The 26450-nt window shown below is 42.8% G+C and overlaps 1 protein-coding gene across 1 annotated transcript in view; it reads left to right on the forward strand.

Moving 5' to 3' along the window:
- Nucleotides 1-3541: 3541 nt before the first annotated feature.
- The window catches only part of DYNC1H1 (dynein cytoplasmic 1 heavy chain 1), a 56930-nt gene continuing 34021 nt past the window's right edge, over nt 3542-26450 (forward strand). Inside the window, exons 1-23 of the mRNA XM_083607863.1 lie at nt 3542-3965; nt 9875-9962; nt 11317-11490; nt 11934-12189; nt 12857-13043; nt 13187-13458; nt 14102-14329; nt 14774-15850; nt 16416-16595; nt 17727-17876; nt 18754-18900; nt 19034-19174; nt 19410-19586; nt 19889-19999; nt 20347-20466; nt 20733-20972; nt 21490-21645; nt 21808-21921; nt 23099-23209; nt 23303-23512; nt 24251-24397; nt 24968-25134; nt 25293-25466. Coding sequence (XP_083463989.1) covers nt 3695-3965; nt 9875-9962; nt 11317-11490; nt 11934-12189; nt 12857-13043; nt 13187-13458; nt 14102-14329; nt 14774-15850; nt 16416-16595; nt 17727-17876; nt 18754-18900; nt 19034-19174; nt 19410-19586; nt 19889-19999; nt 20347-20466; nt 20733-20972; nt 21490-21645; nt 21808-21921; nt 23099-23209; nt 23303-23512; nt 24251-24397; nt 24968-25134; nt 25293-25466 — 4898 coding nt within the window. The 5' untranslated portion in view covers nt 3542-3694. The remainder of the gene's footprint in view (nt 3966-9874; nt 9963-11316; nt 11491-11933; nt 12190-12856; nt 13044-13186; nt 13459-14101; nt 14330-14773; nt 15851-16415; nt 16596-17726; nt 17877-18753; nt 18901-19033; nt 19175-19409; nt 19587-19888; nt 20000-20346; nt 20467-20732; nt 20973-21489; nt 21646-21807; nt 21922-23098; nt 23210-23302; nt 23513-24250; nt 24398-24967; nt 25135-25292; nt 25467-26450) is intronic.

Here is a 26450-nt window from a genome sequence, read left to right on the forward strand (position 1 = left end):
ATGGCATTTCCGTGCGCTCTGGCACTCATCCCAGTGTCCTGTTGCACCAGAAGCGGTTTATGCTGGCCGCATGACCCGGAAAGCTAGCTGTGGACAAACGCCGGCTCCCTTGGCCTGAAAAACGATATGAGCGCCACACTCCATAGTCGCCTTTGACTGCACTTAACCGTCCAGGGTCCTTTACCTTTCTACCTTACCCTTTCTACCACCTTTTAAAAAAAAATAAGGAAGTTTATCCCCTTCGGTACATTTTTCCCCTGTAACAAAGTCATGCAGAGATGTTCAAAGAAGGTAAGGTTCTTTTAATAAGTGGAAGATTGGTGCACTGATCTCTCATGCTAAACTAATTAGGGAGCAGTCCTCTGGCCGTGGCGCTGAGACAAGAATCAGAAAGCAGAGCAAATTAAGGGCAAAAGTTCCTTATCTTGTATTTCTTTCCACTTCAGTAAGGTCAAGAGTGCTTCCTCCCTGCCTGTTCTCATTGAAGATTTTGTAGTCAAAACAAAAGGGGCCATCAGTGTGGACCTTTGAGTTCAGGCAATAGTTAAGTTCTAGAAAAAGAGATGACAGCACTCATGACCTTGAAATAACACCCTTTGCCCCTTCCCTCTTTTCAGCAGTGCATGAGCTGCTTCTGTGGTTACTCAGTAGTGATGGAGGCCCACTCTGCACCTGCTTAAGGACAGGTTCAACTGCTGCTCTGGGTGTATCAATCTTGAACCCTGCCATTGAAATCACATACTAGTTAGGACTGACCATTGGGGAAGACCCAGTAGAGTTTTAACCATGGTCTCAAGGAATCCATGCTCACCTCTTCCACCCTGGTACACTTAACTATGTAGCCTCTAAAAGAAGCCAACCATCCCGCAGAAATGGCTGCCATTATCACAGAACCAGAACCACCATTTGTTGCAACAAGTTAGTAGCTTGGGTTCAAGGGCCCCCAGCACGTTGAGGTTGTCTTCAGCACAATCTTGGCATGCTGGAAAGCATTGTTCATTCACAAGCTTTTATTATTTCTGCTCAAGCTGCTCTTTGGGAAGTGGTGTGCAGTTATGTTGAGGTAGGTGCCACCACAGAGACTCCCAACATGTCCAGGTCCCAGGCTTAATCTACTGCAATAATTTGCATGGGGAGGGCTGGGCAAGGCTTGGACGCTTAGGCTATTCTCTCTATATTCTCTCCAGCACTCCAGAAAATCCACTAGCACCGTGTGCTGAGGAATGACCCTTTCCCTATTTTGGAGTACCGCTATCCCGGATGAGAGACGAGCCTTGAGCATTCCTTAGCCATAATTGCAACCCAAGACCATCTTCCCATCCATAGCTGAGCATGTTCCAACGAGAAGGAATACCTTGTGCATGCATGTTGGAGTTACAGTGTTGTAGGGGGCCTTGTGCTCTGACGCACCCCCTTTGATGCAAGAGATCCAGTTTCAACATTCCCTAACAAATTGCTTTGTTACGCAGCACAAAGTTAAAACATGGGCTCACACAAGATGTAGCAATGGCCATTGACTTGGGACAGCTCTCAAAGAGGATTGGGCATGTGATGAAGGCTATCAATGGCTGGTAGCCAAAATGGCTATGTTCTGTTTGCTGTCGGAGGCAATATTCCCCTGAATACCCGTTGCTGAGACTCCCAGGTTGGAGAGAGTGCTGTTGCTCTCCTGTGCTGCTTGCGGGCTCCCCATATGTTGTCCGCTGCAGGAAGAGGATACTGGGATATGGGTCACTGGCCTCATCCAGCAGGCTCTTGTGATGTGGCTGCCCAGCTTCTGCTTGAAGACCTCCAGCAGGGGAGAGTCCGCTATCTCTGTATGGGCCAGGATGGGAACTAGTGGCCCTGCAGATATTGCTGGACTATAACTCCCATCATCCCTATCCACTGACCACACTGGCAGGGGCTAAATAGGGTCCATTAACATCCAATCCAACCCATCTGCTCATCCTCCAGAATGGTAACTCCTTTAGATCAGTTTCCCAAACTTGGTTCTCGGGGGTGGGGGGGTGGTGTGTGTGTGTGTGTGTGTCTGCTTTAATCTCTGTCCCTCTGGCCTCTTACTCATAAGTAAGCCCCTTGTTACCCGTGCTTAAAGCCTACAGCAAGCGGGCTGCCTCATCCTACACGTGTTTACCCAGAAAGAATTCCCATATTGTTTCCTAGGCGTCTTTACCAGCCCTAGTCTGCTGCGAAGTCCACTCCTTGTGTCTAAGCCCCATGTGAGAAGTGTGGCTAAGATTGCAGTCGTTTTGCCTACTCAGTTCAAGTGGGGCTTGGTGCAGAAGGCCGCAGCGTTAACTCCTTATCCGTAGCCGAAAATATCAGAAATGCATCACACTCGGCGCGCTGCAATCCGGGGCAGAGCTCTGCAGCGCAACTCTCTGGCAGCAAAGAGGCAAGAGGCTGCGTAGTGACAGCCTCAAAACCGCTTCTTCATTGCTCCGGCGGAAACAGTCGCAGTGCAATCTGGAACAAGTAGTTTTTCTCCTGCAGCTTTTGGCTTCGAAAAAAAGATTTCCTGAGAATAAGCGGGAAGGCGGGGTCACAAATCTGACATTTGTGCCCTATTGAGTTCTGCTTCCTGGAGAAAGAAACAGCCTGGGCGTTGCGTTTGCTTTACATTATCTCTAGAAAACACACACACACTCTCAAACACACACACACACACACCCTTTAATTTTAACTGTGTAATTAATTTTATTCTGTCCTGTGTTTTTCATCTCTTGTACTGTAATGGCTTTGGCTAGACAATTTTTTTAAAAAATAGCCCCATGTCTAAAGGATGCTTACATTTACATTTAAAACATCATCGTATTTGCTAGCTTACGAGTGGCAGAATTTAACAGCGCAATCCTGCAGATACCTACTCAAAAGCAAACCCCACTGAGCTCCTTTTGCAGAAAACCGGGACCTGAGGATTTCACTCTCATAAGTAGCTTTCTAATCAGGAACACGCGCATCGCATACTAGCGTGCTTCCTTCGGTTGTGCCAAAAACTACATATGAAAATCCAAAAGAGACAAGTACTTTTAAAATATTGTTAATGCTCTTCCTCCCAAAGGAGCCCAGGAATGCAAGTAATGCTCAGGATTGAAACCTGAGGGTTTTCTCATATTATTACTATTATCATAATTGTATATTTATTTATTTATACCCCACTTTTCCCCCTGACAGGGACTCCAAATGGCTTACGGGGGGGGGGTAGAATAAGAGCAGCTTAAAAACACTGGGGAAAACCCAATAATTAAAAAAAATTAACATGGATAAGTTCAAACATATTTAATATATATGCTGATCATCACAATACTGTAAATCCAACTTGCATTCTAAGCAAATCAGAGCCCCACCGCCGGAAACGTGAACTACATTGCCCGCGTGATCCTCTGGAGGGGGGGAGCGGGTGTCCCCTTTCAGATGCACGTCGGGACTTGTAGTCCACCCTACCCCAGACCCCCTCTTCAGCTCCAAGCCCGGGCGGGTTTCCCCGACTACGCTTCCCATCATCCTCCGGGGCGGCTCTGACGGCAAGAGGCGGTGGTTAAAAGAGCGGCGGGGCGGGCGCGGCGGGCTCAGTACCGCTGAGCCGTAGAACTCAGCGGTCGCCGGGGGAGTTAGCTGCATCTCGTCTCTAGCGGCGTTTTATCCATCGGCTTCGAGGGGGGGGAGAGAATCCCACGAACCCTCAGCAGCCATGTCCGACTCGGTAGGGGGAGGCGGCGGAGGAGGAGGGGGAGAGGACGGCGGGCTGGAGGTGACCGGCTCGGCGGTGCAGAACGTGGCGGACGTGTCGGTGCTGCAGAAGCACCTGCGCAAGCTGGTGCCGCTGCTGCTGGAGGATGGCGGCGAGGCGCCGGCCGCGCTGGAGGCGGCGCTGGAGGAGAAAGGCGCCGTGGAGCAGATGCGCAAGTTCCTCTCCGACCCGCAGGTCCACGCCGTGCTGGTCGAGCGCTCCACCCTCAAGGGTGAGTCGGCAGCCCAGAGACACCCCAGTCCCACCAGCCCCGCCCGACCGCCTGGCTGGCTGCGTGTTTCGGGGCGGCGGCTTCCTCGCTCGCTTTCTGCGGGAGGCCTAGAGGTTTTCCCTTCCAGCTGGGGATAAACAAGGGAGGAGCAGCGGAGGGGAAGGAGGAGGATGGAGAGAGGGGTGGGGCCGCTGGGGAAGACGGAGGCTGCCGATGCCGCCGCTCCCTTGGCTGTCAAAATGGCGCCGGCGCCGCCGCTTTGTCTTCTTCAGGCTGGCGGGCTGAGGGAGCCCGTCCTTCACCGCCTTTAATCTCTCTCTCAATCCCCCCCCCCCACTTCGCCAGCACCAGGAATAAATCTCTTTTCCCGCACATCTGCCCTCTCCGTGGCCTGATCCGGCAGTCTCCTCATCAACGCATCTTCCTCTTCAACCAGGCCTTGGGCTGATGAACCATCACTTTCAATGTGGGAGGGGAGCAGGGGTTGGTTGTTGGTTGGGTTTGTTACTGTTTTCGTTGTGGGTTGTATTTTATGGTCTTGTTCTGTATTTTTTATTTTTTTATGCTCCTTATGATCTTCGGGTGACAGGCAATAGGTGGATCTAATAAAGAATAATGATATATCTTATCTAGATCTGCATGAGTAAAGCCTTTTTTGCAAGTCAATACAGTGACGCTCAATGCCGCAAATAAAATAGTTCAAGTCAGGCCATACCTGCCTGTGTGGAGCTTGCACAGATAGGAAGCTGCCTCACACCATTTCAAATTATTTCTGTTTAACGTGGGTGCACTGGCGTTATCTTTCCTCGTTCTTCTCAACACACACACACACACCTGCCAACTGAAGTGGAGGTTTCGTGCATCTGGGCTCTAATCCATGCTATCACCTCGCGCCATAAAAGAATGAAATATTTAGGATGCAGCGAGGCTTGTTTTTGCTGCAACATGCTGGACAAAGCCACCGCTCTGGAAATTGTCACATGCCTCTTTGTTGTCCAGACAGGCAGAGGATCTTTGGGGATTCAGGCAGAGTGAGGCCTTTCCACATGTAAAATGAGCATGATCGCTGGCTGGGTTAATAGTCCAAGGTACAGCACACAGTAATGCTCTGCTTGCGTGAGAGGAACTTCCAGTGTGGGATTGACTTCTTCTGAGCACTGTGATGCAGAGTATGCTGAAGGTGGATAGTAGGGTTGCCAAGTCGCCAGGAAGACAAACCGCCATCTGGTTGGCTTCTATGCCTTTGACAACAGCTTGGTGTGCCAGAATCAGTAGGTGAAGCTTTTCCTGGCATGGAGATAAACAGGGTTGCTGTTTCTTGCCTGATGTTAAAATTGACAACCCTGAGTTCAAGGGCAAAATGACAAGTGTTCCACTTTCACAGGGTTGTTAGGTTATCTATATTGGCACAGTACAGTATTTTATAATCCAGTTTCACCTCATCAGGAACTAGATTCCATGCATTGCTTGGGGTTGGGCTTCCTTCCTACCAGTCTTAGAAACTCAGATATATAAGCCAAATTGCACCTTAAACCTAGGTTCTGGTCTCCAGAACGGAATGTGTATGTGCCTTTTCATTTCTATACTGCTTTATATTTTAAAGAAAAAATCTGAGTGGTTTACAGCACATTAAAACATCAAATAAAACAATCCAGAATAAAACACATTCCAAGTTTGAAGGATAATATTTCAGATCCTTCTCTTAAGTGACATTTTGTTTTTCCCATATTTATTTACCTACTTATTTTATATAGCTGCCCCATAGCAGAAGAACTCTGGGAAGCCAGTGTGGTGTATGTTCAGAGTGTCTGACTAGGACCTGGGAATAAGGGTTCATGAAGCTCATTTGTTGACCTTGGACCTGTCACAGCTTCTTAACCTACGTCACAGGGTCATTGTAGGGATTAACTGAGGAGGGGATAAATCATGTACTCCTTGGATAAAAAGGTGGCCTGTAAATATAATAAACTCTTATTGCATGCTTAAGAAAGCTGCAGCATCCAGCCAGATGAAGATGTCAGTTGCCAACCTGGCATCCAGAGATATCTATGTGGTCAAAATTGGACCCACTAGCAAAACGCGCCTGGCACATGGGGAATTTCTAACACTGCTTCCAACTCTACAGTTCTATGTAGAACTGCACTAAGAATGACAAATGGTGACATTCTGGTTCACCTCGTCTTATCTCCAATTGTCCTTTGGCAGAACTGGACAACATGGATACCATACTCTTTTGGCTTATAGGTTGTCAACTAGAAGGGCAGACCAGTACCTGGGGATTGTTGGCCGTTAATTGTAGATCCCATGCTTCCATGTATGGGGGGATTAGCCTATTTGCTTCCACTCACATCTTCCCTAGTTCCATACAGATTGGGCAAGTAGTAAGCACAGGATCATTCTAGTCTTCAACCCCTTCCTCTCTTGGTCAGCAAACACCATAAGGCTCATTGTAGAGAAAAATATGTGTTGCATGCCAGATCTTCTATGTATGTCTTTGTAGGAACTTGAGGTATAATGCCATAAGGAAGTACCGGTATATCTGTTCTTGCATGCAGTTTCCACTTATATGGGGGCCATGTATTTCTAAATTCATTTGTTGAAGGCATTTTTAGGACATGGAAGAAGGGCCTCAGAGGATGATCTCGGGGTCTAGGTAGGTTCATATGGAGAGAGGTGGTCCTTGAGGTGCTGCAGTCCTGAGTTGTTTATATAGCAAGGGAAGCATGGTACTTTCTGGGTAAGCCATCATTCTAGACAGTTGGTGGACTTTTTATATCAGTCATGCTATCAGTCATAGCCTGCCAATGGTCAGGATCTGCAATGATGGCAGTTGTGGTCCAACAACATCTGAAAGGCCACAGGTTTGTTATGTACACAGTGGTTCTCAAGATGCAATGTCAGTAATCCCAGCACTCCAGCTACTGTAATTGCATCTCCTCTGCCATTCTCCAAGCTGGCTGGGGTATATGAATGTGTGTGGGTTGTTGTTGTTTTTGAGGCATGCTGATAAGATTACAGATGGCTCTCAGTTTATATTGGGATTACATTCCAGGGATAGTGCCTAACACCAAAATTGCATATAGCTGGGTTCAATGGCAGGTGGGATTGTTAGTCTTTTTTCCTCTGACGTCCGCCCCCTTTTTATTTTCTAATTTTACCAAGTGCATAAAGTTAAATGTGCGTAAGTTGCAAGTTACCTGTACTGTAGTCAGCAGTATATCACAGTCCAAAAGGAAAAAGTCTCTACATATGTTACAGTGGTAACGTGTTGATTGGCTACTAGTGTAAGTTTGGCCTTTGGAAAGCTTTTAGTGAATTATTGAGATTTTGCATCAGCTTAAGTTTGGCCTTTTTGGAAAGCTTTTACTATCAGCTACTGTAGATGGAGGTTTTCTAAGTATTATTTGTAACTATAATCTTCTGCAAGAATTTGCTGTTGGTAAGCACCCTGCCCCCACTTTCGAGCATTGTTAATCCCTCCCCAGGAGGTGCTTCCCATTTTCCAAACATTAACTCTGTTGGCAGGATTTCTCTGTGCCCAGGTGTCACCTCAGAAAGACAGCCTGGCCTGCTTGCTGAGTTCTGCTGGCTGTTTAGATAAACAAGAGAACTTTCATAGAGGACTGAGCTATGTAAATTTAAACATAATAAAGTATAATATTTGTTTTAGATAGCCTAGAACTAGAGAGCTTATTGGGATAGCTAACATTGTGCCTTCCAGATGTTTGAGACTGAAGCTCCTATCAGCCCTAGTCAGCATGGCCCATGATAGATGATGGGAATTGGAGTCTGAAAGTGCACCATGTTGGCTACCCCTGGCATAGATGTTTTATTAAAATCCCTGAACAATAATTCTAGGCTAGGGTTGCCATATTTCAAAAAGTAAAAACCTGGCCACCCTGCAAATTTTCGATTGACTTGCCTAAGATCCAGGACAAAGCGCCACCTTCGGAAATTCCCCCCGGATGTCAGTTGCCCCTTTGAAATCTCGGTAATGTCTGAGAAAATCCATACTTATGGCAGCCATATTCTAGGCCCTAGCATAACTTTCTCTGTGGTTCATGAGCAGCTTTAATGAGTGTAAACAGACCAATTGTAATTCCATGACTAAATCATAGTCCTGGAATAGTTCTAATGATCCCCCTTTGTGAACTATTAAAGTTTTTTGTGGGTGATTGCCTACTAAGTCATATTCATACAAATTTAATAATAAATAAATAGATCATTAAGTTTATTGATTTCAATGGGTCTACTCTAAGCATGAATTAATTGGCTGTCTCCCTATATCTTTTTGATAGGCAATGTGCCTGAAGAGTTTGGCTTGTAGTGCAGATAGTGTAGCAGTTGCTAATGCAATGTTAAATATAAACCAAAGAGAACTCTACGAGTCTTACTGGAGCCCTGCTCAATATATAGTGCATCCTAGTTGTTAATGTTGATTCATTACATCATTGCCATTTGCTTCTGAAAAACTTGCAGGCTTAAACAGTGGCTTATTATTGAGATAAATGCTTCCAGCTTCTCGAGATCCGAACTGTAAGGTCATTTGAATGTTGCGCTCATGTGTATGAGTGCACATAGATCTGTACACATAAAATGTAACTCTTCCTTGACACAATTTTTGTATGAGCTTTTCACTTCTGTTGCGGGAGGCACTACACTGTTGTTGCAGAACTTTTAAATGTTGCGTGTGGGTGACTTTTTGAAAGAACAGTAGTATTTGTACAACGTGAAGGAGGTAGATACTCCCACATATTCCTGCATATTCTTTCTCTCTCATCTGAAGAAGTCTTTGAAATAGTATAGTTTTGAGGCTAAAAACAAATGACGTGTCTGTTGGAGAAATCTATAATGTGTGTCCTAAAGACACTCTTCTGGAATCAGTGTTGTACAGTTTAAGCCACATATTGATGTCTTGATTGATTCAAACCTATTCATCAAATTGAATGGCAGCTATGGTGAAATGTATCTCTATTAAACCTTTTACTTTTTATATTAATTGCAAAGCAAACCCTGATGCCTTTGCATAAGATTTGGAGAAAAGGACACATGCTTGCAGAATCTTACATTTTGGTAGCATTTGCTACAGTATAGTTTCTCCTGGAAAAGGGCTATGACTTGAGAAGTACCAAGGTTGCTGCTGTTTATAATTAAGCTTTGTGGAAATTGATGCTTATTGAAAGTACACAGTGCAAAGGTTTCACAGTTCTTGACAGCAACTTTATAATGAAAAAATAGTGCTTTTTTTTTGGCTGATATTATAAGGAATGCATACAATTCTCTTTATTACAGGGTTCTTTCCTGAAAAGATCTATTCTTTGTCCAGTACACTTTCTCTTTCTGTTCTCCTGTTTGGGTGTGCCTCTTAGATGGAAGAATTGCTGTGCTGCATTGCAGTGGTTTCATTGCTGTAGTGTTGGCTGCTAAAGCAATGACATCATCCTCTGAATTGTCAGTTATTAACCGGGCTCTTCCCTTTTTATCTTAGTTCTTCTGCTATTTTTATATATAATATATATCTTAAATTCAAACTGTTTGAGGAAGCTGACTGCTTTTAAATAAATCTGATTTCCTCTCAATTTGAGAAGACCTGGATTTTGTTGAGAAGCCGGAGTAGGCTAACATAGAATAAAGGGAAAGAGAGAGGTTTTTGTGCAATAAAGTTAATGCTAATGAATTCCTCTAGCTTCAGAGTCATGCATTTTGAGGGATACAAGGCTGCAGCCCTGTACCTGGAAGCAAGCCTCAAACCAAGACTTAATTTGAGTAGATATGTTTAAGATTAAGTTGTGTTGTGTGTCTAAATATTTAGGCATTCTAACTTGAATGTAAAGTTCTGAACATGTGGCTCATAAAGGAAATGAGGGGAGAGGACATAAAAATAATAAAAGTTTCCTAATTCTTTACAGAGGATGTTGGTGATGAAGGAGAGGAAGAGAAGGAATTTATTTCCTATGGCATAAGTACTGACATTCATTATGGGATGAAGTCAAACAGGTGAGTCAAATCTGTGTCTCTTCTGACAATAAACAAACAAGCTGTTCACTTGATGCAGTTGCGGGGCTGAAGAGGAATTCTGAGATTTAGGAAAAAGCTCTGTCGGTAGGAAATTCTCACCTGGGCCAATGTTAGTTGGGCAGGAAGAGATGAATGAGAGCCATGCCCACTGACTGATAGAGGCCTTTCGTATGACTGCAGAATGTCTCTGCCATCTTCTCCTGCTGTTCCTGCCAGCTCCACCAATTTTCTATGCTCACATAATGTAGAAATGTTGTTCCTTCTTTCTAACTGGGAAGTGCAAAATGAAGGAGAGAGCGAGAGCTATGCTTTTTGCCTGAGTGCCTCTTTCTCCCTCGTGATCCCAATTGTGACAAAAAAAAACCACCAAAAAAACCAAGGCAGATATTTAAAAGGGGGTGGGATCCATAACAACAACAAAGAAAAAACAAAAAGAATTTTATTATTTATAAGCCACCCATCTGACTGGGTTGCCCCAGCCACTCTGGTCAGTTCCCAACAAAATATTAAAAACACAGTAAAACATCAAACATTATAAACTTCCCTATAAGCTTCTAAAGAGAAGAGGTTAGTAATTTCCATGAGTGTGCATACAATATTTTTTCCTGAATTCCCCATCCCACCCCGCAAATTTGGTTCACACCAAATCCTGGACCAAGCCACTGGTTGGCATTTCTCTTCTGAGCATAAACCCATGGTCTTGAGTCTGGAAAGACAACCTGGGGACATCTGATTTTCTGCCTGGGGAGTGCCTTCTGACAGCAGATGCAGTCATGAGCAAGGCTTACTCATGAGTAGAACTACAAACAGGAAGAACCTTAGCTAGCTGTTTACTGTAGAGCCCAAGCAGATGATCTTGCAGATTGATCTGTGAACTGCATATCTGCAAACAGAAGAAAGCAAGTACATGGCGAAGGGGGAACAGAAAGGAGAAGCTTCTTTCCTCCTTTTCTTAGAAAAGAACTTCCACCTGCAAATATAGTTGATGCTACAAGACAGAATTAAACCATGTCCCTGACTCCTCACTCCCTTAGCCCCTGTGAGACCCCATTCACATTGCATCCTCATTCTGCATACAAGGGCATAGAGTCTGGGTAGGCGAGATTTTACCCACGCAAAATACCATATTACTTCAATCCTAATCATTGAAACTTTTCTTTCTTTTAAAATGTTAGGAAAGCTTTAAATGTCTAGAACTTCTTTAAGTCTAGAAATAAGACTCCCCCTAAAGAGATGAGTGTACATTAAACTACAGTTACCTTGTGAACCCCAAAATACATATGTTCTCAGGTTAAATTGAATAGGTACTTAATATTGTTTCTTTGGTTTACAGTTTGGCATTCATTAAACGAGCACCAGTAATTGATGCGGACAAGCCTGTGTCCTCACAGCTCAGGGTGCTCACCCTCAGTGAAGACTCCCCATATGAAACTCTGCATTCCTTCATCAGCAATGCTGTTGCTCCCTTCTTTAAGTCCTACATCAGAGAGTCTGGCAAAGCAGACAGGTAACTACTTTCGTTTGTGTAATTTCTAGCCGTTGTGTACGTGAAGGAATAAAAGATGTGCAGGGGAAGGAAGATATAACTGGAAAGTAGATGGTGGTCAAGATCCTAAGAGCTTTGTGTGTATGTTGAAGCACATGTTTGTGTGGATTAGAGCTTCCCCAAGCTTTTCTTCTGACTGCAGCTTCTCTGCATTAGAGGCCTGCTCCCAAAGATCCCCAGAGATTAGAGAGCAGCTTGCCAAACAACATGGGTAATATTGAACTATGTTAAATTGAACCTCATTGGCTAGCCATTTGACATCTTAGCCTCACGTGCTAGCTTAAGAAATTTGAAAAATGGAAATATATGTTGTCTTTATAGGGTGGGGAGGGCAGCTGCATGCACATTAATTGTACGTGACTCTGTGATTGATTTTCCTTTGGCTCACTTCCATGTTCCCTCAGGGATGGCGATAAAATGGCTCCCTCCGTTGAGAAAAAAATTGCGGAACTCGAAATGGGACTTCTTCATCTGCAGCAAAACATTGAAATCCCAGAGATTAGTTTGCCTATTCATCCGATCATTACCAATGTTGCTAAGCAGTGCTATGAGCGTGGAGAAAAGCCAAAGGTTACTGATTTTGGTGATAAAGTTGAAGACCCAACTTTTCTCAACCAGCTGCAGTCTGGAGTTAACCGGTGGATTAGAGAAATCCAAAAGGTAAATTCGAAAAAGATGTTTAGTGTTCAAGGGATGTTCAGTTTCGCTCTTTAGTTCGTTGTTGGATACCTTCCCAGTTGCGTATTGTTAAAGTGAGGATGAAATCTTCAGTGTGTAATCTGGAGCATATTTGGAATTGCATGTTCTTAATTTAAAAATAAGAACCAGTTACACATTTTACTTTCCTATATCTTCCCATTAACTATTTTATGTGTAGCAATGTGAACACACTCGGGTACATTATTTAGCAGTTTTATTTTTTTAAATAAACCCTTCCATCTACTTTGAGATAATCTCTCTGAAGCTGATGAATGTAAGTAATCCATAGATTAATATTTTGGAGATGGGAGATAATGCCTATATAACCAAATGGTCTTATAGTTTACATTGAAACTCCTTAATATTTAGGATTGCAGCTGTAGTGTTGGAATCAGGTTTTCATTTGCAGCTAAGTCCTTTTCTGTACATAGGTAGGACTATGCTCAGTTCCAGTCAGGCAACATCTTTTTTTGCTCTGCCCTCTGTTTACATAGCCAAGTAGTTAGAACAAAGCAGGATGGAAATGTGGTTCAGCAGGCAGTATGATCATAGGTTATGCCTTCAGTTGCTTTGACTCCACCATTTTTGAACAGTAGAAGCCTCATTACCCTCTTTACGAATTTTCAAGGTGACCAAACTAGATCGAGACCCTGCATCAGGCACTGCTTTGCAAGAAATCAGCTTTTGGCTAAACCTGGAACGTGCTCTATACCGTATTCAGGAGAAGCGTGAAAGCCCTGAAGTCCTCTTAACTTTAGATATCTTGAAGCACGGCAAACGCTTTCATGCTACTGTCAGCTTTGATACAGACACAGGTAAGAGCTTATGGAAGCTGTCCAGAAACAGAATTTTTGCAGGGCTCTAGCTGTTGTAGCACATTTACATTAACACGAGCCAAGTGATTAAATGCTTTTAAATGTTTGAAAAAGTGAAATCGGCTTTCTCTTCTACCGTCTAGGTCTAAAACAGGCATTGGAGACAGTAAATGACTACAATCCACTGATGAAAGACTTCCCTCTAAATGATTTGCTGTCTGCTACTGAACTGGATAAAATAAGGCAGGCATTGGTTGCAATATTCACCCACCTGAGAAAAATCAGAAATACAAAGTATCCTATTCAACGAGCGCTGCGCCTGGTGGAGGCCATTTCAAGAGACCTGAGTTCTCAGCTACTCAAAGTGTTGGGGACACGGAAATTGATGCATGTTGCCTATGAAGAATTTGAGAAGGCAAGTCTTGCATTTAGATCCTTATGGGATCAGTTGGGGGTGGGAACTTGAGCTAAACTTTTGGAAAGAATTACAGCCACATTGAACTCCTCCTTGCTAACTGAAGCCTTAGCATTGGAATAAGTAATAAAAGGTAGAGATGTGTGGTGACACAACCTTTGGCCCTGTATACCTGAAGGAGTGTCTCCACCATCATCATTTAGCCTGGACACTGAGATTGAGCGCTGAGGGCCTTCTGGTGGTTATTTCACTGTGAGAAGTGATGTTACTCAGTGGTAGCGCATGCCCTGTGGAATGCCCTCCCATCAGATGTCAAGGAAATAAACATTTGACTTATAAAATACATTTGAAGACAGCCCTGTTTAGGGAAGTATTTAATGTTTGGTGTTTTATCACGTTTTAATAATCTGTTGGGAGCAGCCCACAGTGGTTGCGGCAACCCAGTCAGATGGGCGGATGTTGTTGGTCATAATACCAAAGTCATTGTTTGGTGCAATATAGCTTTTTCTACTCTTTCATAATCTACCAGTCCATCCCCCCTGCAAATAAAGATCTATCATCACATCCTTAGTGAATGCATACAATATGCAGAATTTGTGTGATGGAGAATGGTGTTCAGTGACAGTGTTCAACTTTCTTTCAGGTCATGGTTGCATGCTTTGAGGTCTTCCAGACCTGGGACGATGAATATGAGAAACTGCAAGTCCTACTGAGAGACATTGTGAAAAGAAAGAGGGAAGAGAATCTGAAGATGGTGTGGCGCATCAATCCTGCTCACAGAAAGCTCCAGGCTCGTCTTGATCAGATGCGGAAGTTTCGACGCCAACACGAACAACTGAGAGCAGTTATCGTGAGAGTGTTAAGACCACAGGTAAGTACAACGGCTGGTGCCTTTTTTTAGAGACTTGGGTTGTGATTTGTTAGAATGGAACTAGTCCATTCGAAGTAAGAACTTACTCTTGTCTTGACCCAGACTATTTTCACCTAGAACAATTTCTACGAAGCAAGCTGCCCCTCATTTGCAATGAACGGTTTAAATCCATTTCCAAAGGAATTGCTTCAGTGCAAGAGAGCTCCCCCTACTGGTTCTTAGGATAAATGCTAAAACGAAAAGCTTGATAGTCATTGAATTATGATTATCAAGAAACACATTAAAAGAGGCCCTGAAAATCTGGCTAACAAGTGAGCTAGTGAGTGAAATAACCACGGCTGCTGGTTGTTGAACATTTGTTAGGGGAAGAGGCCATGTTGCTGTGTGTTCTTGGTAGTGTGATTACTACTGCTGTTGCTTAATGGTATCTTTTTATCTTTTTAGGTGACTGCAGTACCCCAGCAAAATCAGGGAGAGGTACCTGAGCCACAGGATATGAAAGTAGCAGAAGTGCTGTTTGACGCTGCTGATGCCAACGCGATTGAAGAAGTAAACCTTGCTTATGAGAACGTTAAAGAAGTCGATGGCTTGGATGTTTCCAAAGAAGGCACAGAGGCCTGGGAAGCTGCAATGAAGCGTTACGATGAAAGAATCGATAGAGTTGAGACCCGCATTACTGCTCGTCTAAGAGACCAGCTGGGCACAGCAAAGAATGCCAATGAAATGTTCAGGATCTTCTCCAGGTTCAATGCTCTGTTTGTCAGGCCCCACATCAGAGGTGCCATCCGTGAATACCAAACACAGCTGATTCAGCGTGTGAAAGATGACATAGAGTCGCTTCATGACAAATTCAAAGTGCAGTATCCACAGAGTCAGGCTTGCAAAATGAGTCATGTTAGAGACTTGCCTCCAGTATCAGGGTCTATAATCTGGGCAAAACAGATTGACAGGCAGCTGACAGCCTACATGAAGCGTGTTGAAGATGTCCTTGGGAAGGGTTGGGAGAACCATGTAGAGGGCCAAAAACTGAAGCAGGATGGAGACAGCTTCCGTATGAAGCTCAACACCCAAGAAATATTTGATGATTGGGCCAGGAAGGTTCAGCAGCGTAACCTTGGTGTCTCCGGCCGCATTTTCACCATCGAAAGCACTCGTGTTCGAGGCCGAACAGGGAATGTCCTCAAACTGAAGGTCAACTTCCTCCCAGAAATAATCACCCTGTCGAAAGAAGTCCGCAACCTTAAGTGGCTAGGGTTCCGGGTTCCTCTCGCAATAGTCAACAAAGCTCACCAAGCAAATCAGCTCTATCCTTTTGCTATTTCTCTGATTGAAAGCGTCCGTACATACGAACGGACCTGTGAAAAGGTGGAAGAACGGAACACCATTTCCCTCTTGGTTGCCGGACTAAAGAAGGAAGTGCAGGCTTTGATCGGGGAAGGAATTGCTCTAGTGTGGGAATCGTACAAACTGGACCCGTATGTCCAACGGCTGGCAGAGACAGTCTTCAACTTCCAGGAAAAGGTTAATTTGCTTTGAAGTTTATTATTGGGATTTGGGGTTTTTGCAGTGCATGATTTATCAATAATGTATTGCTTCAGTAAAGAAACCTTGGAGAAATTGCCATTCAGCTGTTCAGTAGCCATAATGCCAACACTCTAAAACTGGCCTGGCAGGAAAGCCTCATGCAACAATGGATTTTGATACAGCCTTTTTATAAAATATTTCAGTCAACTAGAAGTAAGGCAATACTGACTCTATAAAACAGGTTATAGTATTTTTTGTCAAAACTTAGTACAGTATTACATACCAGACAGGCTGTCAGTCTAGTTAGTGGAATCAATACTTCAAAATGCAGGGTTTTTTTTAAATTGTATTCAAATGCAGTGATCCTGAGAGAAGCAACTTAACACTGGTAATAAGCATGTACTTGTTTGTCTAAATTATGAATCCACTGTGAGTAAGGATATATTAGACTTACATGTTGGAAAGGCAACTTAGACATTCGTTAATAGCTGGCTTTATGGAGAACAATCATTTTGCATACTGAAACTGAGCTTTAAAGACTGTTTTCATTTCTGCCTTTTAGGTGGATGACTTGCTCATCATTGAAGAGAAAATAGACCTGGAAGTCAGATCCCTGGAAACTTGCATGTATGATCACAAAACCTTCTCCGAAATTTTAAACAGAGTTCAAAAAGCTGTGGATGATTTGAATCTTCATTCATATTCCAATTTACCCATCTGGGTTAATAAACTGGATATGGAGGTAAGCTTTGCAAGTGGTTACCGGGACAAAATAGCTATATTTCTTAATAAGTTTAATTTTAAAGTTATCTGGTTTGAACACTTGAGAGATTTTGAGTTAAAAGCCTGCTGGAAGTTAACAGTTCCCTGATATATCCCATCACGGGCTGCAGAGTCCAACTGCAAGGCTACAAATGTATGTGATACTAAAACAATAGGCTCAGCAGTAATGCCCAGCATTCTTCTGCATTATTGTGGCCATTAATTAAATTTGTATACCACTCTTTATCCAAATATCTCCAGGCAGTTCACAGCCTTTCATGAAAGTATGTCGTCAGCTGGTGCCTAAAAGGTATAAGAGCCAATGACAGCTGTACAGGCAACTCCCCATTTACTTGTGTTCCAAGGCATACATGACCATCCACACACGCATCGCCGCAATCCCAGAAGTGGCAAAAAAGAGGGGGGAAACGGCCCTAAAATCATGAAAATGTTATCTAGCAATCCCACGAGCCTTTGCACTGACCTTTCAGGCCTGTGGAGAGTTGGGAGTTTGAGCAAGGAGGTTTGGAGGCAGCAGTTGTGGAGTTTGGTGCATTTTTGGTTTTAAAAAGGTTTCCAGAGGTTTAAAGGATGTTTGCAGGCTTGTTCCCAATATACACAATTTCAATTAAATGCATGGTACCTTGGAACGTAACCCCCCACATAAATTGGGAGTTGCCTATATTTCAGAGGAGAGGGAGTTCCATAACTGGGGTGCTGCCACTGAGAAAGCCCTGCTTTGCAGCACCACATAATTAACTGCTGACAGCTGAGGTACCACAGGGAGTACCTCCTCTCCCACCCACCACAGATCTCAGTACATAGGTGGGGCTGTGTGGGAGGAGTCACTTGCAGGTACAAAGGTCCCAAGCTGTATAGTCAGTCACACACTGCTCCAGTTAACCTAATTCAGCCAAGAAGGACAAGTGTCTAGAGGACATGTTGTCAGGGGGCTCTAATTACCAGTCCATATCCTCGGGTCTCAAAGGGGATAATAAGAAAGGATGCTGATAAGAAAAATCTTTCCGTGGATGTTTAGTAGCATGTGCTAACTTCAGGTCTGCTGCGTTTCTTGCAGTACTTCAGTTTTGTTAATGCAATTGCTTCCTAGATTGAGAGAATACTGGGAGTTCGTCTGCAGGCTGGGCTGAGAGCATGGACTCAAGTACTACTTGGTCAAGCGGATGACAAAGCAGAAGTTGATATGGACACAGATGCTCCACAAGTCAGCCATAAGCCAGGTGGAGAGCCAAAGATCAAAGTACGTGGTGTCTTCACCTTGAATTGAATCCATGGAGTCTTGCAAGCTGGAAGTAATGCATGCAAAATCTCTAACTAGAAAAAAATGTGTATTGAAATGATGCAGTATAACTTAAGTCTTGTCCTGTGTTTGCCCAATTCTGGTAAATCTGATGATCTTCCACAAAATTTGGCATCCAGAGAATCCATAATTTTGCTGAATGAAGTTCCCAGCTCTTATGATCACAGAAAGAATGCTTATATTATGAGCATTTATTTAAAGGCTTGGAGTTGCAGGGAACTGGGATGTCTTGAGCTCTTTCATCTAATCATTGGCCAGCCTCCGCCATCCTTTTCCATCCTTTTTAGTCCTGTTCAATTCCCTGCATCTTGTGGGGAGTAGTTATTTGTTCTATTGTTACAGGATGTATTGCGTTCATCAACCTTTACAATAACTGTTACTGAATCAAATGACAAATATATGTACTGCTGAAGACACCATGCTTGGAAATAAATAAAAACATTTTTAAAAAAGAATTTCAGAGACAAAGGGTACAGCTCTGTGTCAGGGAGCTTTCATTCTAAAATTTGACAAGTTTAAGAGATCATGGAGGAGAGGATATAGATTGCATATATGTGCTTAGCCTTGATGGTGAAGATTAAGGCTTAAGCTAAAGGCTTTACAGGGGAGGTGGTTTTTTGGAAACTCTGAACAGAAAACATAACTTTGCCTACTGCAGTTTATATTTGTGCTATAATGCACAGATATAAAGATAACTTTCCAACTTAATACCACCGTCAAATTTTGGGTAATCCTACCAGACTAATGATAATTTAATGCATTTTGTTATTATTTCCTCCAGTAAACCAAAACTGAACATGGCTTTATATTCCTGCAGAATGTTGTGCATGAACTGCGGATAACCAACCAGGTAATCTACCTGAATCCACCCATTGAAGACTGCAGATACAAACTGTTCCAAGAACTGTTTGCTTGGAAGATGGTAATACTGTCGCTACCTAGAATCCAAAGTCAGAGATATCAGGTAAGAATAAAGAAATACTACTTTTGAATCTCAAGAATCTTGATTTATCCTAAAACTTTTTTTAAAAAAATATGTTATCAAAGCTCTCATTGCTTTTAAATCAAAATGTGGTACATCTTCTGTGTTTTGTTAGGTGGGTGTGCACTATGAATTATCAGAAGAGGAAAAATTCTACCGTAATGCCCTGACACGGATGCCAGATGGCCCTTCAGCACTTGAAGAGTCTTACTCTGCAGTGATGGGGATTGTAACAGAAGTTGAACAGTACGTGAAGGTAAGAGAACATGTTATGTTTCCTATTCCAGAGTTATTATGTAACATTATTCCACGTGACAGTGTCTTGATCAAGAATATGGCATGATGAGTTATTTAACATTTGTTTAAAGTACAGTGTTTACAGTTTTGGTTACCAGTTCATAAACCCAAGAATTGGATATATCTAATAGCTTACAAATCCTTAAAATGAAAAATTCAGGTATTTCTTTTGTGTGTGCACAATCGATCTGTAGGTTTGGCTCCAGTATCAATGTTTATGGGATATGCAAGCTGAGAATATCTACAACCGCCTTGGAGAAGACTTAAATAAGTGGCAAGCACTCTTGGTTCAGATAAGAAAAGCCAGAGGAACCTTTGACAATGCTGAAACCAGGAAGGAATTTGGGCCTGTTATCATCGACTATGGAAAGGTAAACACCCTGAAGGAAAATAGATCTGATAGTAGAGATATAGAATCATAGAATTGTGGAGTTGGAAGGAAGCCCATGCAGGAATAATGTAGTAGATATCTCCTGCATTAATTTTCATTAAACAGTATCAAATAACAGACCACAAGTAGAAGGGGTGGGGGAATGAGTAAATAAACTTAGTTGGTCTCTAAGGTGCTACTGGACAATTTTTTAATTTATTTCTACAGTATGTAAGAAACACAAGTTTGCAAATTATAAGATAGATGGCATAGAGTAAAATTACCACTGTTTTAATTGTATAGGTACAATCGAAGGTGAACTTGAAGTATGATTCCTGGCATAAGGAAGTGCTCAGCAAATTTGGTCAAATGCTGGGCCAAAACATGACAGAATTCCATTCTCAAATTTCCAAGGTAAGTTTGCCAAAATTCGTCCCACTGAAAATACCAAAGCAGAAATTTTTGCCAAAGTACCCCTAACCATAGATAGCAACACTTGCTTCTCTTCTCTCAATATGGGATGAAAGAGATTGTTCCATGTCAAAGCTTTCTTACTTTGGGACTCTTAGAGGGGAAAAAACCATGCGTAATAGTGGGATGTCTGAAGAACTGTGAGTGCCTGTATATGCCTGTATTAAACTAATTGGGTGTGATTGGCACCTCCATAGAGGCTTTCCTTGTCTTTTGAACAGGGCATCTAAAACTTACTCCCTTTCCTTTATGAGAGCATTTTTTAAAATTTCCTTTTTCCCATTTCTTAGTCACGGCAAGAGCTGGAGCAGCACTCAGTGGACACAGCTAGCACATCCGATGCCGTGACATTCATCACATATGTGCAGTCACTGAAACGCAAAATCAAACAATTTGAGAAACAAGTTGAGGTAAGCTTTCTACAACAGGTTTCTGCAATCAGTTTCAATGGAAAAGGCTTCATAACAGAGATAGGATCGGAAGATATGTGATCGAAGCCTGTTCCAAATAAAACATTGCTGTACATATCTCCTATTCAGGTTATGTGTCAAAATAAAATACCCTTTAAATTTAACAAAATAAAAACCCCCTACATAGTGACAAGTCTCAGTGCAATGGTAGCATCTGAACTTGGCACTTTTTGTTATAATAGTAACTTATTTTTTGGTGCCTATAGCTCTACCGTAATGGCCAGCGCTTGCTTGAGAAGCAGAGGTTCCAATTTCCTTCATCCTGGTTGTACATTGATAACATTGAAGGAGAATGGGGTGCTTTCAATGACATCATGCGTCGAAAGGATTCTGCCATTCAGCAGCAAGTAGCAAACCTGCAGATGAAAATCGTTCAGGAAGATCGAGCTGTGGAGACTCGTACAGTTGACTTACTGACAGACTGGGAGAAAACAAAGCCTGTAACCGTAAGTCGTCTTCAGTGCTCTGGCATTTTGACCCTCAAGTTATCATTCCTTTGACACCTATGATCTCCTTCAGCCAAAACATACATCTAGTGGTGCACTTAACAGCTTGAGCACCATACAAATACTATCTTGCCTTAAGTCAGGCTGAGACCCACCAATTGAAGACCAGTGATCTAAATTATGTGTCCATTATGAATGCTTGTAATTGTGCTTAGCTGTCTCATTCACTAACAAACCCCAATGATACTTGGGACTAACCGGCTCAGCACGACTTGGAGAACTGGAGAATTTGGTGCTTTTATATTCCTTGACATCCAACTTAATGGGAAGTCTGAAAACGGAGTGCTTGTACCTCTCATCTGCAAAACTGGGATATGCTATATTTCAAAATAGCTTAAAGTAGTCATACACCATCTATAAAAGTGAAATTTGGTACACGTAGTCAAAAGTGCCACCTTACATAACAGTGAACTCCAATATGCCTAGTCTGATAATAGTATTTCACTTCTTTCTTCAGGGCAACCTGCGCCCAGAGGAAGCTCTCCAAGCTCTTACCATCTACGAAGGAAAGTTTGGGAGGCTGAAGGATGACCGTGAGAAATGTGCGAAGGCCAAGGAAGCTCTAGAACTCACAGATACTGGACTTCTCAGTGGTAGCGAAGAACGTGTTCAGGTATGAAAATCTAGTAGCCGGGCGTATAAATTTCAGCTGCTGTATTCCGCAGAAAGACCTTTCCAGCTACGCTGATCAAAACCTACTAGAATTATTTGTCATATCCTGCTTTCTACCCCCCTCTACAATTACTGATGTTTCGAACCATCTCTTGCCTCGTAGGTTGCTTTAGAAGAGCTCCAAGACCTTAAAGGAGTCTGGTCTGAGCTTTCCAAGGTCTGGGAACAGATTGATCAAATGAAGGAGCAACCTTGGGTTTCAGTACAGCCTCGCAAGGTACTTCAGCTGTATATATGTAAAGAACTTGAGGACCATAGCAAGAGAAATAGCAAATCTATCCTCTTCAAACTGTGTAAAGCAGAAGCTAAAAATGTTCTGCCGTATAGTCAGCGTTGACATGGTTTGGCACATATTTGATAGCGCTGATTAAACCTATGGCCCAGGGACCTCAATCCTGTCCCAGAGCACCCTGACCATCTCTGCACATCTCTGAACTAACTTGGGCATAGGAAGCTAACCTGTCAGTAAGGCAGAGGGACCACCCTACCAGTGGCTACCACTGCAGGCTTCAACATTGGCTTCTTTACCTTTCTGTTTAAATTAGCAGTGCAGCTCGTCGGCATTTGTAATCAAGGGGGAAGAATTTGGGATGCAGAGAAGGATGGTGAGGATATTGGATGACAGGGAGATTTAGGTTTGTAAGATGGGTGGAGGCATCTGCTATGACATTTGGAAGACTTTGGAGAGCTGCAGAGGGATACTCAGCAAAGGAGAAGCTGAAATTATGTTGTGAAACACCCTAACATCTATGGATAAAGGGTGGTATACAAATTTGATAAATAATAATAAAATTGGGTGGCATGGTGGTACTGGTATGGAATTTGGGCAGGGAGGATGCAGATAAGTAGCACATTGGCACCATTTTAGAAGAACACGTAGAATGAGTTTGTGAGGCTAGTCTTTTTTAGGGAGTCTTTGGGTGACTTGATAAAGAGCATAAAGAACAACTTATGGGTAGGCATGCAGATGGGCTCTTGCCTTATCAGAAAGGAGAACAAGATAATAACTTGGTCAGTGTTCCTGGCAAACAGGACTGCTTGGGTGAGCTGTCGGTTAATAAAGATGACAGATGGGTAATACAGTCATACCTCGGGTTGAATACGCTTCGAGTTGAGCGCGTTTGAGTTGTGCTCCGCGGCAACCCGGAAGTAATGGAGCACGTTACTTGTGGGTTTCGCCGCTTGCGCATGCGCAGACGCTCAAAATGACGTCATGCGCAGAAGCGGCGAAAAGTGACGCGCACGTGCGGAGACGTGCCGTCGCTAGTTAAGTTTACCTCTAGATGCGAACGGGGCTCCGGAACGGATCCGATTTGTATCTAGAGGTACCACTGTACTCAGCAATTTGCGCAGTCTGTTAACTTGTTAAAAGTTGCTCCCTATCTTCCTTATAGCTTCGACAAAGTCTAGATGGCTTACTCAACCAGCTGAAAAATTTCCCTGCTCGCTTACGGCAATATGCATCCTATGAATACGTGCAGAGGCTCCTGAAAGGTTACATGAAGGTAAGCTTGCTTGTGAAAGACCTCTGGATAGAACATCGTGCTGATGCCTAACAAGACAAGTTTACACCTTTCCTTCATTTCCAACCCCCTCAGATAAACATGTTGGTGATAGAGTTGAAGTCGGAGGCTCTTAAAGATCGCCATTGGAAGCAGCTGATGAAGAGGCTGCACGTGAATTGGGTGGTTTCCGAACTAACCCTGGGCCAGATCTGGGATGTTGATTTGCAGAAGAATGAACTGATTGTGAAAGATGTGCTACTTGTAGCCCAGGGAGAGATGGCACTGGAAGAATTCTTGAAGCAGGTAGCTATTGGCTTTTAATAAATCCTTTTGCTCGTTCAAAAACTTTAAATCTATATTTACAGCGAAGTTCCCTTAACTCAAACAAAACCATTGTCACTGAAGGAAGACAAGTCCGGATGCAATGGTTGCTACTTATTTCTGACCCTGCATAGTGAGAGAGTAAAGGGAAAGTGGCAGGAAGGCTTGCTGGAAAAGGCTAAGAGGCTTCCTTCAAGGAACACAGCCTTCTGCACTCAGGAGTGCTGGGGAGTTTTCTTCCTGAAGAGGAAGCAACAACTTGCTGGCAATATTCTGTTCTTCCCAAGGAAGTCCAGTTTTTTAGAGGACAGTTGGTTAAACCTATGTCAGGCTTCAGGGTGTATTTCAAAAAGTTCTGTTCTTAGAAGCTGCTGTTGATTTTAATCATCTACGTATTGAATATTTTTGATCGATAGTGTTAACGTTTTATATTCTTGTAAACTTCTTGTCTCTATCAAGCAGTATATACATTTTATTAGATAAAGAAACAGCTAATTACTCTAGAGTGAAATAATGATAGAATCAAAAGTGGAACCATTTGAACATCTGGCCACATTTATAAGACAAAGGTCTTATAACCACTTCCTGATGATCACTTGTTACATAGATGTACTCTGGCTCTTCATCATTTGTTGGGCTATTTTTAAAGAAAAGCAGCCTTGGCCTGCCTGATTTTTTACCTTTAATCCTAAACATCACTCTACATTATTTTCTGTAAAGATACGAGAAGTGTGGAACACCTATGAGCTGGATTTGGTTAACTACCAGAACAAATGTCGTTTGATTCGTGGTTGGGATGACCTTTTCAACAAAGTCAAAGAGCACATCAACAGTGTTTCTGCAATGAAGCTATCGCCATACTACAAGGTAGAACCCAAAATGTATCTTTTGCTCTTTTCATTTCTGTCTCTTAATGTATTCAGGAATGTTAATTCCTGAATATGCTTCAGTTTGCACCCTTTTGTATAGCTATGACTAACTAGCAAGCACTGAACACAATTATATGAGCTCCCCTACAATCCAGCCTGCTTTCTGAGATCATCTTGGTCCTAATTTCCCTGGAATTGCATTTAGTTGGCACTGGGCAGAGGGTGTTTTCGGTGTCTCATGCCCAGGCTTTTGAACCCTCTCCCAAGAGAGGCTCATCTCAGCCCTTCTTAAATGCCCTTATGCTGGGTTGTTTAAAAACCTTCCATTTTAGGAAGGCTTTTGAGTCATAAGTGTTTTTTGAGCTTTTGCTGATCAGTTTGTTGTTCTGGTTTTTTATTCTTAGTGTACTTTTTTGATTATGCAATTTTTACATTCATTGTTAGACACGTTAAGCCCTTATTGAGGAAAAGGTGGCTATAACACAGCTTAAATATAGTTGCAGTGTGCTTTATTTACAATAAATGTGTAACTTGGTTACATAAATTAAAGCCGTTTATTGATCTGTAGGTGTTTGAAGAAGATGCCCTAAGCTGGGAAGACAAACTGAATCGTATCATGGCACTTTTTGATGTCTGGATAGATGTCCAGAGGCGCTGGGTTTACCTGGAAGGTATCTTCACTGGGAGCGCTGATATCAAGCACCTGTTGCCTGTTGAAACACAGAGATTCCAAAGGTAATGTTTTGTTCTTGAAGATAAATGTGAATGCAGGAATCTCTGTAACTTCTTATTTCACCCAGGAGGCTTTCATGTATAAGTGTGTCCCTCCTTTGGGACAATGACTGGTGGTGGGTTCTGTTTTGATTCAATGCTCTCTCTTCTTGACTTCACAGCATCAGTACAGAGTTTCTGGCCCTCATGAAAAAGGTGTCCAAATCTCCCCTGGTCATGGATGTTCTGAATATTCAGGGTGTACAGAGATCACTGGAAAGATTAGCAGACTTGCTTGGGAAGATCCAGAAAGCTTTGGGAGAGTATCTGGAGAGAGAGAGAGCTTCTTTCCCTCGGTAAAGAATTGATATTTCACTGCATTAGTTTTGTTCTATAAGCAGACTCTGGCATTAATACATTGTCCCCCAGGCTTTATGTTACCTTATCATCCCCATGTTCTAATCTTGTGTTTGACCAAAAAAATTAAACCACCTGTGCAGATTTTGGCTTGGAAATATTTGGATTGGGGACAAGCTTTTAAAAGAGAGTGAACGTTGCATTAAGATATAGCTAGAGTTACGTAAAGGCCTTCAGTGTATTATAATGCAATGAAGAGCTATACTTTATTAAATTTCTGTACCACCTTTCATCTGAAGATCGCAGGGCAGTTTACGTTTTAAAAACAAAAAAATATATACCGTAATAACTAACAAAAACAATACCCTCCTAGTATTATTTATTAAATTTCATTTGGGAGCCTTGGATTGAAAAGTTTTGTGACTTGACACAATACTGTATGGTAACTGGATTCAGTAATTTGCGGTCTGGGCTTCCCTTGTTGTCTTAGACCGAAACTAATTACCTACCTACTAACGGTGAATGTGAATATGTAAATACAATAAACAATGCTGTCAGCTTTATTATTTTATGTTCGAATGACTTCAACCCAGAAAAGCGGCTTACAAACACCAGTAGTAAGATGGGGCCCTGGCCTTAGGCCTACAACCTAAATATGTGACCCCCCCAAAAAAATACTGGGAGGGAGGCAGGAAAAAAGTAAACTCAGGCCCTAGCTCTCCACAGTCAGAGGCAGTGATGCTTCAGAATGCCAGTCGCTGGAAACCACAGGAGGGAAGAGTGCTCTTGTGCTCAGGCTCTGCTTGAAGGTTTCCCATAGACAGCTGGGTGGCCACTGAGAGCAGGATGCTGGACTAGATGGACCATTGGCCTGAACCTCTTCTGTTAGCCAACAAAGGTGTTTGATCAACTGGAATGGAAAGAGTTGAAGGGGTTGGAGGAGCAAAAGGTTGCTGGTTTCAGCTGAGCTGGTGAAGTGGCCC

Source organism: Podarcis filfolensis, assembly GCF_964270895.1.
Source record: "Podarcis filfolensis genome assembly, chromosome: 1".
NCBI lineage: Eukaryota > Metazoa > Chordata > Lepidosauria > Squamata > Lacertidae > Podarcis > Podarcis filfolensis.